General features: G+C 45.6%; 1 protein-coding gene across 3 annotated transcripts in view; it reads right to left on the bottom strand.

The window, feature by feature from the left end:
• HACD2 (3-hydroxyacyl-CoA dehydratase 2) overlaps nt 1-10,795 on the bottom strand; it is an 85,768-nt gene extending 74,973 nt beyond the window's left edge. For all 3 annotated transcript variants that reach the window (XR_008555570.1, XM_008155518.3, XM_054713914.1), the window contains exons 1-2: nt 10,582-10,795; nt 7,808-7,925 (exon numbers count right to left, since the gene is read on the bottom strand). Coding sequence is in view for 2 of the 3 variants with exons in the window: in XM_008155518.3 (XP_008153740.1) it covers nt 7,808-7,925; nt 10,582-10,739 (276 nt within the window). In the remaining variant the exon portion in view is untranslated. The remainder of the gene's footprint in view (nt 1-7,807; nt 7,926-10,581) is intronic.
• Between the last annotated feature and the right edge of the window lie 4,079 nt (nt 10,796-14,874).

The following is a 14,874-nucleotide window of genomic DNA, read 5'->3' as shown; positions in this document are numbered from 1 at the left end:
AATTTTCCCCGATTACTTATGAATTATACATTCCAACCTTGTCTTCTTCTGGTAGCCTTACTAATTGACAGTCTGCATGCCCTCAATCTGTTTTCTAGATACACTGGTTATATTGCGTTATTAGTCTATTGAGTTTCACTACTTTTCTATTTATTTTATTTTTCTGTTGTTCAAATTCCACCAATACACAATATCTCTGATGTGCTTGGCACTACTATTTTGTAATGTTCTCTTTTACATTTCAATGGTGAACTGAAAATTCCCAGTGGCTTCTGCTCTGTAACCTACTTTATCTGAGACCATAACTGGTAACTCCTGCTTTTCTTGAATATTCAGTATCACCGATCTCTCTGCACTGAGGCCTCCCTTCCTGCCCGGAATGCCACCATCAATATTTTTAGTTCTTCTTAAATTTCAGCACATTCCTTTCTATAGCCACTAACTTCTTACCTCTTTTAATACCATAACAATTTGCTTCTATGAACCTCAGTTGTCAAGAGTGAGGCCTGTGTGGGTGGGCTTCTGTTTCCCGCAGGCTCCCCTTCCCCATCTAGTGTTGTGACACTTACTAATTATACCCAAGTTCTATTTTCCCTCTGGTTTTCATGTTGTTTTTGAAGCTGGTTTGTCTAGATTTGTTGTCATTCCTGCCTGTGTTAGCTATTTCCATTATGACTTGCTCTGCTGGCTTTTCAGAAATCTCTCTTTGAGGTCTGTTTTCTCAAATCAAGTCTTCAGAATAAAAAGGTAGTTCTGAGAAAGACAATATCACATGATCTCACTTTTTTGCGGAATCAAAAAAAAAACACATATTGACCAACAAAATAAGACCCGAAGTATCGAGGCATGAACAGACTAGCATACCTCGGGGTGGGGGTTGGGAAGAAGAGAAGAGATAAACCAAAGAACTTAAATACTCATATGCATTGCCCATGGACACAGGGGCAATAGGGGGGTGAAGACCTGGGGTGGGTAAGGGCTGTCAATCAGAGGTACATCCAATCACAAGTATTTGAAAGTGTCTGCTACGATTACGGTCTTATGTTAACTAAACATATTCAGAAGTCTGAATTCTCTCAAAAATAAATTTAAACTGACATAATGTAGCATCAATCTACTAATTTGTAAATTTTCACTCTACTCTAACAAATCTGAAAACATAAGAATCTGTCCTTACCCCTGAATATCATGAATCCAAAATAAGAATGAAGTAAAAAGAAAACTTATCATTATAGGTCATTATAGATGAACTAGAGGCCCGGTGCACGAAATTCGTGTACGGGGGTGGGGGGGGTGGGGGGGGAGGGGATGTCCCTCAGCCCAGCCTGCACCCTCTCCAATCTGGAACCCCTCGAGGGATGTCCAACTGCCTGTTTAGGCCCAATCCCGGTCACAATCCAGGACTGCTGGCTCCCAACTGCTCACTTGCCTGCCTTCCTGATTGCCCCTAACTGCTTCTATCTGCCAGCCTGATAACCTCCTAACCACTCCCCTGCCAGCCTGATTGCCCCTAACTGCCCTTCCATGCAGGCCTGGCCACCCCTAACTGCCCTCCCCCGCAGGCCTGGGTCCCTCCCAACTGCCCTTCCCTGCAGGCCTGGGTGCCCCCAATTTCCCTCCTCTGCCGGCCTGGTCACCCCTAACTGCCCTCCCCTGCAGGCCTGATCGCCCACAACTGCCCTTCCTTGCAGGCCTGGTCCCTCCCAACTGCCCTCCCCTGCTTGCCATCTTGTGGCAGCCATCTTATGTCCACATGGGGGCAGCCATCTTTGACTACATGGGGGCAGCCATCTTGTGTGGTGGAATGATGGTCAATTTGCATATTACTCTTTTATTAGATAGGCTAGAGGCCTGGTGCATGGGTGGGGGCCGGCTGGTTTGCCCTAAAGGGTGTCCTGGATCAGGGTGGGGGTTCACTTGGGGTGTGGGGCGGCCTGGGCCAGGGGCCTGTGGTGGTTTGCAGGCCAACCATGCCCCCCGGCGACCCAAGCAGAGGCCCTGGTATCTGGGATTTATTTATCTTCTATAATTGAAACTTTGTAGCCTTGAGAGGAGGCCAGGGCAGGCCAGGGCTGCGGGAAGCTTGGCTTCCTCCATCGCCGGGGGCAACTCAAGCCTCCTGCTCTCTCCAGCTCCGTGGCTGCCACCATTTTAGTTGGGATTTATTTATCTTCTATAATTGAAACTTTGTAGCCTTGAGCGGAGGCCAGGGCCAGCCACAGCGGGCGGGAAGCTTGGCTTTCTCCATTGCTGGGGAAACCCAAGCCTCCTGCTCCCTCAGTGGCCGCAGCCATCTTGGTTGGGTTAATTAGCATACTTGTTCCTGATTGGCTGCTGGGCATGGCTTGTGGGTATAGTGGAGGTATGGTCAATTTGCATGTTTCTCTTTTATTAGTGTAGACTAGAGGCCTGATGTACCAAGATTCGTGCAAGAATGGGCCTTCCTTCCCCTGACTGCCGGCACCGCCATCACTCTGGCCGGAGCCGCCTTTTCGCTCCAACCCGGAGCCGCCTTTCTGCCTTCCCATGTTGCCCAGAGGCCCGGAGCGGCTGGGGTGATGCGGAACGCCCGTGTTGTCGCCATGGCAATGATGGAAGCATCCCGCCCCACCCCCGGCCGCTCGGCACCTGCATATGCAAATTAAACTGCCATCTTTGCTGGATTATTTTGCATACTCACTCCTGATTGGCTGGTGGGCGTCACGAAGGTACGGTCAATTTGCATCTTACTCTTTTATTAGTGTAGATGGCATTTTTAAAAGACTGAGATAGAATTCATAGACCATAAAAATCACCTAGTTAAAGTGTACATTTTGGTGTCTTTTAGTAAGTTCACCAGGTTGTACAATTGTCATCACTATCCAATTCAAGAATATTTTCATCACCTTAAAAAGAAATCCTGTAGCCATTAGCAGTCACTCCCCACAACTCCTGGCAACCAACAAGCTACTTCCCGTCTCTATGGATTTGCCTATTCTGGACATTTCATATAAATGGAATTTCACAATGTGGCTTTTTGTATCTGGCTTCTTCCTTTCACATAGCACGTTTTCAAGATTCACCCATGTTATAACATGTACCAGTAATTCATTCATTTTATGGTACAGAGACATCTCACTTTGATTATACATGATGGCATCTTTAAATATATTTTTGCTACCTATGTTAATTAGACCTCAGAATTACTCAATACTCAGTGCAACACACACTGTATTTGTTCACACATTGATCTCTTGGCCCACAGATTATCAATATTTTACTTTCTGTCAATTTATAAATCATCGCATACACTATCATCTTCCTTGTATTGTATTTCAGTACTTTGTAAATACTGCTTGGGCTTTCCACCTAACACCCCTTTTATAGAAATTCCCCATCCTTTCCAACTTCTATATAATTAATGTAACCTTGCTCCTGTATGCATGTGATTGGTCCAGGAATAAGCTCCTGATTCAAGCTGGATAAATTAGGCCCTTCATTGGGAATGTGGAATTGGGGTTAAGATTCAGTTTCCAACTAGCTGCTCTTTTGATTGCAGGAACTGCAATCTCAGGGGCTTTTCTATTACCATTGTCTGCCATGTAGACTAAGAAACCAAAAAAACTAGTCTGCAAGAAGACAAGAAAGAATTAGAGACAAAGAGAGCGAGAATAGCAGAGGTAAGGGACTGAGCCAGAACTGCTGGGTTCCCTATGTGCTCCAGTCCCAGACTGCAGGCCATTCCTAGGGCTCAGTGGCATCCCTGCCCTTGGATTCCATGGAACATCCTATATCTTATCATAAATCTCCTTTATTGTATAAGTTAGTTAAGGAGGTTTCTGTAATTTCTAGCCAAGGGATCTATTGTAATCATCTACCCAATAGGATTTTAAGCTTTTTATTAGCAAAGGCTCAACATCCACAGCACCCATTACAGCGACTCAAACACATACTTATTTAAATAATCACCCTTGGAATAATTTGAAAAAGTTTTCTATAAAAAAATACTCAAAACATTCTTAGATGACTATGAACAAAAAAATTAGAAAAGCTATATTATTGTTACATCAAATCAATGTATCTTTGCACGCATTTTGCAAAAAAAAAAAAAAAAAAAAATCATATAATTTCCTCAGAAACCAAATTGTCTTTTTGTATAACACCACTACATGCCCATTTGCACTTGCTTGGTAAATGTTTCAAAATCTTTAAAAGGCAGTGCTATATTTTCCTAAGATTTGAAGTTCCTGGAGAACAAGTAATCTCTATTTGCTTTCAAGCAAACACGCACAGAACCTTCTAAATATTCAGCGTAGTGACATAATGAGTAGCTGACCTCCCTGCATTCATTTTCTCCGCCTGTAAACAAGCTATACTGTCAAGCACTAATAATTCCCATAAGGATAACTCATCTTTAAATACTATGCACATGTAATTATTGTACAATGTAAGTTGGGGGGACAGTATAACACTCCTCAAGCAACAACACAGGAAGTATAGTTTTACTAAGCCTCCTTTGTTGCCCCAGGCTGAGGAGTCTCCTGAAATCACTGCTAATTCTCTGCATATTCCTGGGAATCTTCACTTCATTATGCAGAGTTCTTTTCCCAAAAATCAAACCCAGGATTTGCCACCTATTTGCTTCTCAGTGGGAATAACAGAGGTGAAAACAAAAATACAAATTATTTCCTTAAATCCCTGTTTAAAATTCAATAGGGATAGCCCTGGATTAATCCTTCAAAGTCTAAGATTTGATTCCTGAGTGGATTTTGTATCACACTATTTAATGTCACCACCTTTCCTAAGATATACTTACATTTTTAAAATAATATCTCCAATATTATAAAGTCTTACAGAGATAGAATCTCCTTTAAATTATTAAAGTATTCCAACTTTTTTTTTTTTAATCCTCACCCAAGGATATATATTTATTGACTTTAGAGCAAGGAAGGTAAAAGGAGGGAGAGAGAGAAACTTCACATGTACCCTGACTAGGGATCGAAACCGAAAACCTGGGTATGTACCCTGACTGGGAATCGAACCCATGACTTTTCAGTGTACAGGACAACAATCCAACCAACTGAGCCACACTGGCCAAGGCAAAGTATTCCAACTTCTTACTGTATTAAGGACTGAGTCAGTTTCTTATGGTTTTGATCCCAAATTTGCTTCTTTATAGCCTGACAATATTATATTGACCAAAGCTCTGGAAGACAAAGCACTACTCAATTACTATTGCCCCCTTCCAAGAAAATTCAAGACTCTAAGTTCAAAAAATGGCCCACACTAGGATATGCTGGTTTCCCCAGACTCAAACTATTTGGGCAGGGAGGAGCTTTGGGAATCTACTTTAACCTAATTATTTTACAAATGAGAAAATGGGATGAACAAGAGGTAAATGACGTGCCCAAATTCACAGAGTAAGTAGGTAAAACCAGCATCCTTAGAATACGGGCACTCCGACTCCAGTTGGAACTCATTTCATCATACCATCTACCAAAAATGTGTAAGTATAGACAGTATTGAAATCTCTCTGCCTCCTGAGAGGAAAGAACAAAAACTACAGTTTTCTGCTTACAAATGAGAGGGTGAGAGGTTGAGGTATCACATCTTATTTCATGGAAGTAAATGTTTTCTTAAATATCCTTCCAAATGTTATAATGGGCTTGCCCTGTAGGCTAAGTAAAATGAAATGAAATACCAGATCTCTTCAAACAGGTTTTTCACCATAATAAACTTCTGGTAGCTATTGACTTTGTGTGCCCAAAGCTATCCTCATTTCCCCTTTCATAGGCCTGCCTAATCACTGGCAAGAGCGACTGGTCTAAGCAAGGCCAACCAGAATCCTTTCCTAGAACTGTGACACAGATGCTGTGAAAATAAACCCCCTCCCTGTTTCCTACCATTTGGAGAAGGCAGTGTGCAGTAGGAGAGTCTAAGACCAACATTCAACGAGAAATAGAGATACGCAGAGAGAGAGAGAGATGGGAAGAATGTGGCAACATCAAATCCTTGGTTCTCACTGCTGAGCTGGTTCCTTTGATTTTTGTAAGTTAAACTTGTATCTTTATCAACCACAGAAACTGGTAAATTCCTTTTTTGCTTAAAATACTTTGAATTGGGTTTCTGTCACTTGCAGCTTCAAAATCCTATACTGACCCCACGTGACAGGATTGGAGATACATTATTTTTAATACAGGAAAATAAGCGTTTGTTAAAAATTTTTTTACATTGGATGACTTTAAACAGGTTCTACTATTTCTTACATCTACCACTCCCCACATTCTACACCCAACAATTTCCTGCTTCCATTACATGCCTGCCCCTGAAAGTATCTGAGTTTGCTAACACTTCCCTCAGATGTCCCTAGAAGCTTAAAAAAAACCCCAGTATAAGCTTGTTTCATTTGACTTCCAACAGAAGTAGAAAGTAAAATAGATTCCAGGTAATACAAGTTAAATGAGATTGTACTTTATCTAGACTATGGTCTAGGAATCACCATTATAGTACACTACTAGAGGCCCGGTGCATGAAATTCGTGCACAGAGGGGGGTTGTCCCTCAGCCCAGCCTGTACCCTCTCCAATATGGGACCCCTCAAGGGATGTCCGACTGCCCGTTTAGGCCCGATCCCAGTGGGATCGGGCCTAAACGGGCAGTCAGACATCCCTCTCACAATCCAGGACTGCTGGCTCCCAACTGCTTGCCTGCCTGCCTTCCTGATTGCCCCTAACCGCTTCAGCCTCCCAGCCTGATCACCCCCTAACCACTCTGCTGCCAGCCTGGTTGCCCCCAACTTCCCTCCTCTGCCGGCCTGGTCACCCCTAACTGCCCTCTCCTGCAGGGTTGATCACCTCCAACTGCCCTCCCTTGCAGGCCTGGTCCTTCTCAACTGCCCTCCCTTGCAGGCTGGGTGCCTCCCAACTGCCCTCTCCTGCTGGCCATCTTGTGGTGGCCATCTTGTGTCCACATGTGGGCAGGATCTTTGACCACATGGGGGCAACTATATTGTGTGTTGCAGTGATGATCAATCTGCAGATTACTCTTTTATTAGATAGGATAGAGGCCTGGTACAGGGGTGGGGGCCAGCTGGTTTGCCCTGAAGGGTGTCCCGGATCAGGTGGGGGTTCCCTTGGGGCGTGGGGCGGCCTGAGCGAGGGGCCTGTGGTGGTTTACAGGCCAGTCACGCCCCCTGGCAACCCAAGCAGAGGCCCTGGTATCTGGAATTTATTTTCCTTCTACAATTGAAACTTTGTAGCCTGGAGCGAAGCCAGCCATTTGTGTTGGGGTTATAATTGAAACTTTGGGGCTCCGGCAGCCATTTGTGTTGGGGTTATAATTGAAACTTTGTTGCCTTAAGCCCGTGGGCCCAGGCAGGGTATGCGGAAAGCTTTGCTTCCCCTGTTGCCGGCAGCAACCCTGGCCTGCTCTCTCAAGCTCCGTTCTGCCGCCATTTGTTTGAATTTGTTTACCTTCTATAATTGAAACTTTGTAGCTTGAGTGGAGGCTTAGGCCTGGCAAGGGCAGGCAGAAAGCTTGGCTTCCTCTGTTACCTAGGAAACCTTGTTCTCTGTGGCTGTAGCCATCTTGGTTTGGGTTAATTTGCATGCTCGCTCTGATTGGATGGTGGGCGTGGCTTGTGGGCATGGCTTGTGGGTGTGTCAGAGGTATGGTCAATTTGCATATTTGTCTATTATTAGTTAGGATAAGGCAAGTCTTCAAAATTTAAAGCAAATCCAACAGATATGGCTATTTCACTATAATTTAGTAGCATGTTTTTTCTTTTATAAGAATAGAAATCAACAACAACAACAAATCTCAGGACCTACCTCCAATAAGGCTCCAGTTTGGAAGAATTTCAAAGGCTTTTCAATGGAATAATAAAGGCTATGATAGCTACCCTTAGCCAGGTATGCTCTCACCAGACCAACTGCTATAACAAGCCATCTAAGAAAAAGAGAAAAAAGAGCAATCAGAAAAAAATAAATAAAGGTAATTAGGATTTAAGGCAATAGGAAGATGTGGTAACAACAGATATTGCTAGAGGTGACTTCAAGAATCAGTGTCCTGGGTTTATCAACTATACTTCTCTAATGCCAATTGTGCGTTTTATCAACTATAACTCTTAAATGCCAACGGAAATGTTGCAGCATACCAAGAGTGCTCTGCAAAAGCACAGTGGCACCTCACCCATCTGGAGCTCAGCTTTTTTGCAACCTTGCCTGTTGAGAACAAGGCCAAAATGAAGGGAATAAGCTAAATTAGTCCCTGAGCAGTCAAAGTAAGTGCCAAAGAGTCTAAGACAAGAGGGGAAAAAAGTGTTAAAGGAAAAATTTAAATGGATTGTGTAGTAATAATGGGTGGGGAAAAGATGTTTTAAGTCATTTTTACAAGTATCTCACTGGAACATATCCATATTTTAAAATCTATCCTTTTTAAATTGCAAATAAAATAAGGATATGTTAAATATTTTTAAAGAATAAAAGGGTTTTTTTAATTTGAATTTCCCAAAATCAATTCATTGAAGAAATCCAAATCAATACCAAAAGCAAAACAGGAAAGCACTTAGGTGTAACTGTAAATGTTACATTTCTGTTCTGCTGTCCTTTTCAAAAAAATAAATTTCTCAGGCCCAGAAATTTTTTTCATTTAAGTTCCATAATAAAATGAAAAGACCTTTATTAAGGTATGTGTCCTTGAAGGCAGTAATAGATTTACCTTTATATGTAAAATCTCAACTATGTGTTGCAGTATTGTATGTTATTTCTACAAAATGTCATACAAAGACATCAAAAGTCTGTAAAAGAAAAAAAATGAACTCCTTAATGGTGTCATGCTGTACCTAACGAAAAAAGCTTACCATACTCTCACAGTTCTAATTTCTCTTCCTAGATATCACTCCTTACGCTCCATCCCCTTCTCTACACTCACTGCCCAGGAATAATGACTTAATTTCTTCTTCCCCAATGTACCTTAAAATCCCTCTCCAGGTCCAATGTTCTCATCAATGCCCTTGGCTAAGGCAAGGATTTTACATATAAATATAAATACACAGAGTTCTGAATAGTCTTAAAATCACTGTGACCATTTATGTGACAAAGAAAACTTGCATCTGTAATATTTCTTCATTGGCCTGTGTGTTCTAGATCCAGATCTATCACAAACTAGTTCAGTGACCTCAAGCAAGTCAAGCAAGTCACAACTTCTCTGAGCCCAGGTTGCAACACTGGCCATTTCTAATACTAGCAATAAAGCCCATGATCTTCCCAAGATGTTAATATGTTAATACGACATTAGCATTTGTGTTTAAAAATGGGCGTGGGGGAGGGGGGAAATACATGTACATTTTTACTTATATCAGCAGGTGAAGGATACACAGAGTAAGCTGCTCCCAGGGAGGGGGTCTGGGTGGAAGGGAAGGCTGAGAGGGGAGATTTTCACTGTATGCGCTGTATATAGGGTGTCCAAAAATGTATACGTACACTTTGAATAATTATAAAAGCAGTGTTTACTAAAATACATTTCATTTTCAAAATTGAGCTATCAGCTGTTAGTGTGCATACTTTATTTGGGACACTGTATATTTTAAATTTTGCACACACACCCCCCATTGCAAAAATAAATAAAAATGGATGTTCACTATACAGTTCTTTCAAGTTTCCTGTATGTTTGAAAATTTCATAATAAAAAGGTTAAGGAAAATGTTTTACATATGAATCAAATTTAAAAATATGTAACCAATAGCCTGATCCTGTGATCCATCTCACCAAAAATCTTGGGATCAAAGACTTGGAGGAACCTGGGAGAGCCCAACTCTTTAGTTTTTGCAGGTGAACAAAACGGAGGCCAAGAGAAATAAAGTAATTTATCCAAGGTTGCACAACTAGTTAGTGTCAGAACTAGAACCAAACCGTCGCCGTGACAGGAATGGACCGACACGAGGGAGAAAGGAGAGGAAGTAAACCGTTCGGTGGGTCTGTTCCCCGCCTCCCCAGCAGCTCTGCCTTCCGCCTCCAGCGCCTTCCCCACCCCAATCCAGCCTGCAGAGGTCTGCACGCGTCTAAAGCACAGCTGTGCTCCCGTCACAGGTCAAAAAACTTTGAAAGCTTTCCCATTCTTTCAGATGACAGAGGGCTCAGCCTGGGTTTTGAAAACAGCCGCCTAAAGATAGGGGGTCACTCCGCAGCCACAGCTCTCTCCACCCCCTCGGGGGAAACAGCTCGCCGTCCGCGCCTGGCCGCCCGGGCTCTCGGCGCCGCAGGGTCGCCCTGCACACCGCCCCCCACACCTGGAGGTGACCAGCCCACCGGGCCTCCGAGGCCCTCGGACCTGCGCCCGGGCAGCCTGCCCCGCGCCCCGTGGGGGCCCCGAACTCCAGCTCGGGGCGGCGCACCCGCTGCCTGGGAACTCGCTGGGCCCCCGCCCAGGCGGAAGTCGGGGCAGCGCCGGGCCGTGGAGCGCTCGGCAGTCCCCGGCGCCCAGGTGCCGGGTCCCGGGCCGCCAGGCTGCGCTGTGCACGGTGGGCCGGGCCCCGCCGCTCCGCCCGCCGCAGAGCCCCTCGCCGGCCGGGCTCGCTCCCCGCCTCCCCGAGCCCCAGCCTCACCCCGCCGTCATCACCACATTGTAGATGACCAGGTACGCCGTGGCCAAAGGCCCCGGGCCCCTCTTCTTCCGCGCGCCGCTGGCCTCGCCGGCCCCGGCCCGGGCCCCGCCGCCGCCCCCATTCCCCTTGGTCGCTGCAGTCGCCGCCGCTGCCGCCATGTCAAGTGCCCGGAGCTCGCTCTCAGCGAGAGCACCACCGCCCGCCCGGACTCGGCCCAGCGAGGAGGCGGTGGGAGGGGCGGGGGGCGGGGCCGAGGCCGCGGGGCGGGGCCAGGGACCGCGCCCACGGCGGCCGCCATCTTGGAGGAGGGCAAAGACGCTCCAGCGCTCCCTGCCCACCGGTTCGCCTCCATCGCCACCGCCATCTTGGATCAGGGCAATCACCGCCTCTTTCCCGCGCCCGCTGGTAACCTCGGGCGCCATCTTGGGTTAGGTCCCCGTCGCCTCCGGCCGCCCTGGTCAGTGCTCGTTGTTTCTGCCATCGGGATGCTCTGTCTTCTCTGCCTGTTCTCTCATCCGTAACTTCCGCCTACATGTTGGATCCAGAAAATGATGCTTTCGTTCTGCCTTCTTACCTTGACTTCTCCCAGCGACCCGATCTTCACTTCTATGTAGCCATGGAAGAGCCTGCCATATAGAGTCAGGAGGCTGGCCGGGAATAGGGCCTCTGCCAGGTGCTCTCCGCCCCTGAAGCGGTAGCCAGTGGAAGATTGTGTCCTAAGGTGTCTTCCCTACCTTTGGGGTTTAAGTTGCAGCAGAGGATGTCAGCGAGAAGTGGGCTCCTCCCTCCTGTCCGGTTAAAGTCACCGTGTGGCCTCGGATCCGTGAGGTCCGCGAGGGCCTGCAGAGCGCCCAAGTGCCTCCTCCAGCCCCAAGGCGCCTGGGCTCCCGGTGGCCGAGCTGCGAGGCCGACGGCCCGGTGGTCGGGAGGGCGAGGTGTGGAGTGGAGCCCGAATTTTCACACCCGCAGCGGCCCCAAACGGAGGGATGCTGGCTCGCATGGAAAACCTGCCTGCGAGGGAAACCTGACTGACGGCTGGTGCAAACTGCATCAACCAGTTGGCCCCAATGTCCATCCACCGCTTTGTCTCAGGGTTTTAAACATTTGTCAAAGTCCCCGACCATCCATTTTCACACACCCAACCATCTCTTTAAACGGATGAATGCGTCTGTGGTGATATAAACTATTTATTTCAGCAAGGATTTATGGAGTGTCTGGGAGGTGGCCCTGGGGTTCGTGGCACTCAATGAAAGAGGCAAGTCCGGGGTCTCCCTGAGATGATGCAGAGGGAGCTAGGTGGATGTATTGGGTGTGAAAAGTGATACCAGGAAGTGACTGCCGTAATCCACGGCATAGTGGTAGTGATTGAGGTGATGAAAACAGAACTGAATTCTGGACATATTTTAGACGTAGAGATGATAAGGTTTGTGAATACATTAGCTGTGGGGTGTGACAAAGAGACATTGTGAACAACTTGGAAGAATTGAGTTGTAGAAGAAAAGGTTTTGAAGAGAGAAATCGGGATTTTTGTTTTATATATTAAGTTTGAAGTCTTTATTAGACATCAAAGGGAAGAAGTTGCATGGACAATTAGATTTAGACATTGAGGTTCAAGGGAGAAGAGATGGAGATTTGAGACTCACCAGGGGATGGTGGTATTTAGAGCCACAAGACATCTAGAGATTGAGACACAGGCACTAAACAATTGTGGGGGTCTCATCCGCTAAGGCCCTACAGATTGTGTAGAGATCCTGTTGCCTTATTTTCCTGACTTTGTTTTTTTTTTTATGATGTTAATCCTCACCCAAGGATATTTTCCAATGATTTTTTTTAGAGAGAGTGAAAGGGAGGGCGAGAAACACAGAGAGAGAAACATTGATGTGAGAGAGAAACATTGATGTGAGAGAGACACATTGATTCTGTCAATCGGTTGTCTCCTTCACCAGAATAGAACCCACGGCCCAGTCTACAGGCCAGCACTCAGTCCACTAAGCCAAATAGGCTAGGGCCTTCCTAACTTCTTTAAAGAGCAAGTGTGTGTGTGTGGGGGGGGGGGGGGGGGGGGGAACCAAGATGGCGGCATAAGGTAAACACCTGTATATGCTGCCTCTCACAACCACACTAAAACTAAAACTAAAAGACAAAACGGCTATCACCCAGAACCACAGGAAAGCTGGCTGAGAAGAAGTTCTACAACTAGAAGGAAAGAAAAAAGCGCATTGAGACCGGATAGGAGGTTCAGAGGAGTGGAAAAGCAGAGGTATGGAGGCACGTGAATCGGGCTGGTGACTGGGTGCACTGTTTTTTCCAATTGGAAGGGAGATACAAGCTCCCAACTGCTCTGAACTCTAGTTTCCAGTGAGACTCTGGGGACCCAAAGTCCTACGGGGAGAAACTGGACTGTCTGGCATTGGGTAGGAAAGTGAGGGTGGCTTTCTCACAGAGGTGCTCGCAGGAATCATTATTTACTGTGCTGGGACGCGGAAACGTGGAGATGCAGAGACGGCTGACTGGCAGCCATCACTGTTGCCACACCCTGGTGATTCCCTGAGACCCCGCCCCACCCAATTTACAAACCCACCCTAACTGTGTGCAGCAGCTTTTGCATATGAATGGCCTGCCCTTTCGCAGCTTAACCTAACAAACTGCAGCTGGGTCAGACAGCTCCAAAACTTCCAAACCCCAAACAAAGAGGAGAAATCTGCAGATCTTGTTATAGCTCCTGCTGGGTGGCCTCAGGCAGTAGCTGACTTGCACCCCATTGGAGATCAGGAGCCAGTGTACCTAGTGGTCAGTGTGAGACGACACCAGATTTCAACTCCTCACATACATAAGTGACACACTCAAGAGGCAGACTCAGTGAGCACCAAAGCCCCACTGAAACAAGTTCTGCCCCATAAGGGTATCTCCAGCACAGCAGTTCTTCCATTATAGACACAGCTGATCCTCACTGCCAATTGGCCTGGAGATCAATTCCTCCCAGTGTACCAACAGCAATCAAGGCTTAACTACAACAAGACTGTGCACCCAGCCCACAAAGGGGTGCACCAAGAGTGTTCACCTCAGGTGATTGGGGAGCTGAGCCACTGGGCCCTATAGGTCACCTACCACACAAAGCCACTCCATCAACACAGGGAAGCAGCCATAATGTGGAGACAAACATGTCACGAATTAAAGAAATGGAGGAAAGCAAACTACTGGATATAGAGTTCAAAACCACAGTTATAAGGTTACTCAAGAATTTTCTAGAAACCGTCCAGAAACTTAGTGAGACCTCCAAGGAACTTAGTGAGACCTTCAAGGATCTTAATGAGAATGCCAAAAAAATGGAAAAGGACCAGTCAGAAATTAAGCATACACTGTCTGAAATAAAGAATAATATACAGAAATCCAACAGTAGACTAGAGGACCCCAAGAATCAAACCAAAGAATTGAAATATGAGGAGGCAAAAAACACCCAACCAGAGAAACAAAAAGAAAAAAAGAATCCAAAAATATGAAGATAGTGTAAGGAGCCTCTGAGACAACTTCAAGCGTACCAACATCTGAATTATGGAGGTACCAGAAGAAGAAAGAGAGCAAAATATTGAAAACCTATTAGAAGAAATAATAACAGAAAACTTACCCTACCTGGTGAAAGAAATAGACTTACAAGTCCAGGAAGTGCAGAGAACCCCAAACAAAAGGAATCCAAAGAGGACCACACCAAGACACATCATAATTAAAATGCCAAGAGCAAAAGATATAGAATATTAAAAGCAGCAAGAGAAAAACAGTTAGTTACCTACAAGGGAGTACCCATACGACTGTCAGCTGATTTCTCAACAGGAACTATGGAGGCCAGAAGGGAGTGGCAAGAAATATTCAAAGTGATGAATAGCAAGGACCTACAACCAAGATTACGCTACCCAGCAAAGCTATCATTCAGAATTGAAGGTCAGATAAAGAGCTTCACAGATAAGAAAAAGCTAAAGGAGTTCATCACCATCAAACTAGGATTATATGAAATGCTGAAGGGTATTCTTTAAGAAGAGGAAGAAGAAGAAAAAGGTAAAGATAAAAATTATGAACAACAAAGTGACAACAAATACGTATCTATCAACAAGTGGATCTAAAAAATCAAGTTAATAAAAAATCTGATGAACAGAATAAACTGGTGAATATAATAGAATCAGGGGCATAGAAAGGGAGTGGACTGACAATTCTCGGGGGGAGGGGTGTGAGGAATGTGGGAAGAGATTGGACAAAAATCTTACACCTATGGATGAGGACAGTGGCGGGGGGGGTAAGGGA

The sequence above is a fragment of the Eptesicus fuscus genome, chromosome 3, assembly GCF_027574615.1.
Source record: "Eptesicus fuscus isolate TK198812 chromosome 3, DD_ASM_mEF_20220401, whole genome shotgun sequence".
Classification (NCBI taxonomy): Eukaryota; Metazoa; Chordata; class Mammalia; order Chiroptera; family Vespertilionidae; genus Eptesicus; species Eptesicus fuscus.
The sequence above is the reverse complement of the archived record's forward strand: the minus strand, read 5'-3'. Positions and strand labels throughout refer to the sequence as shown.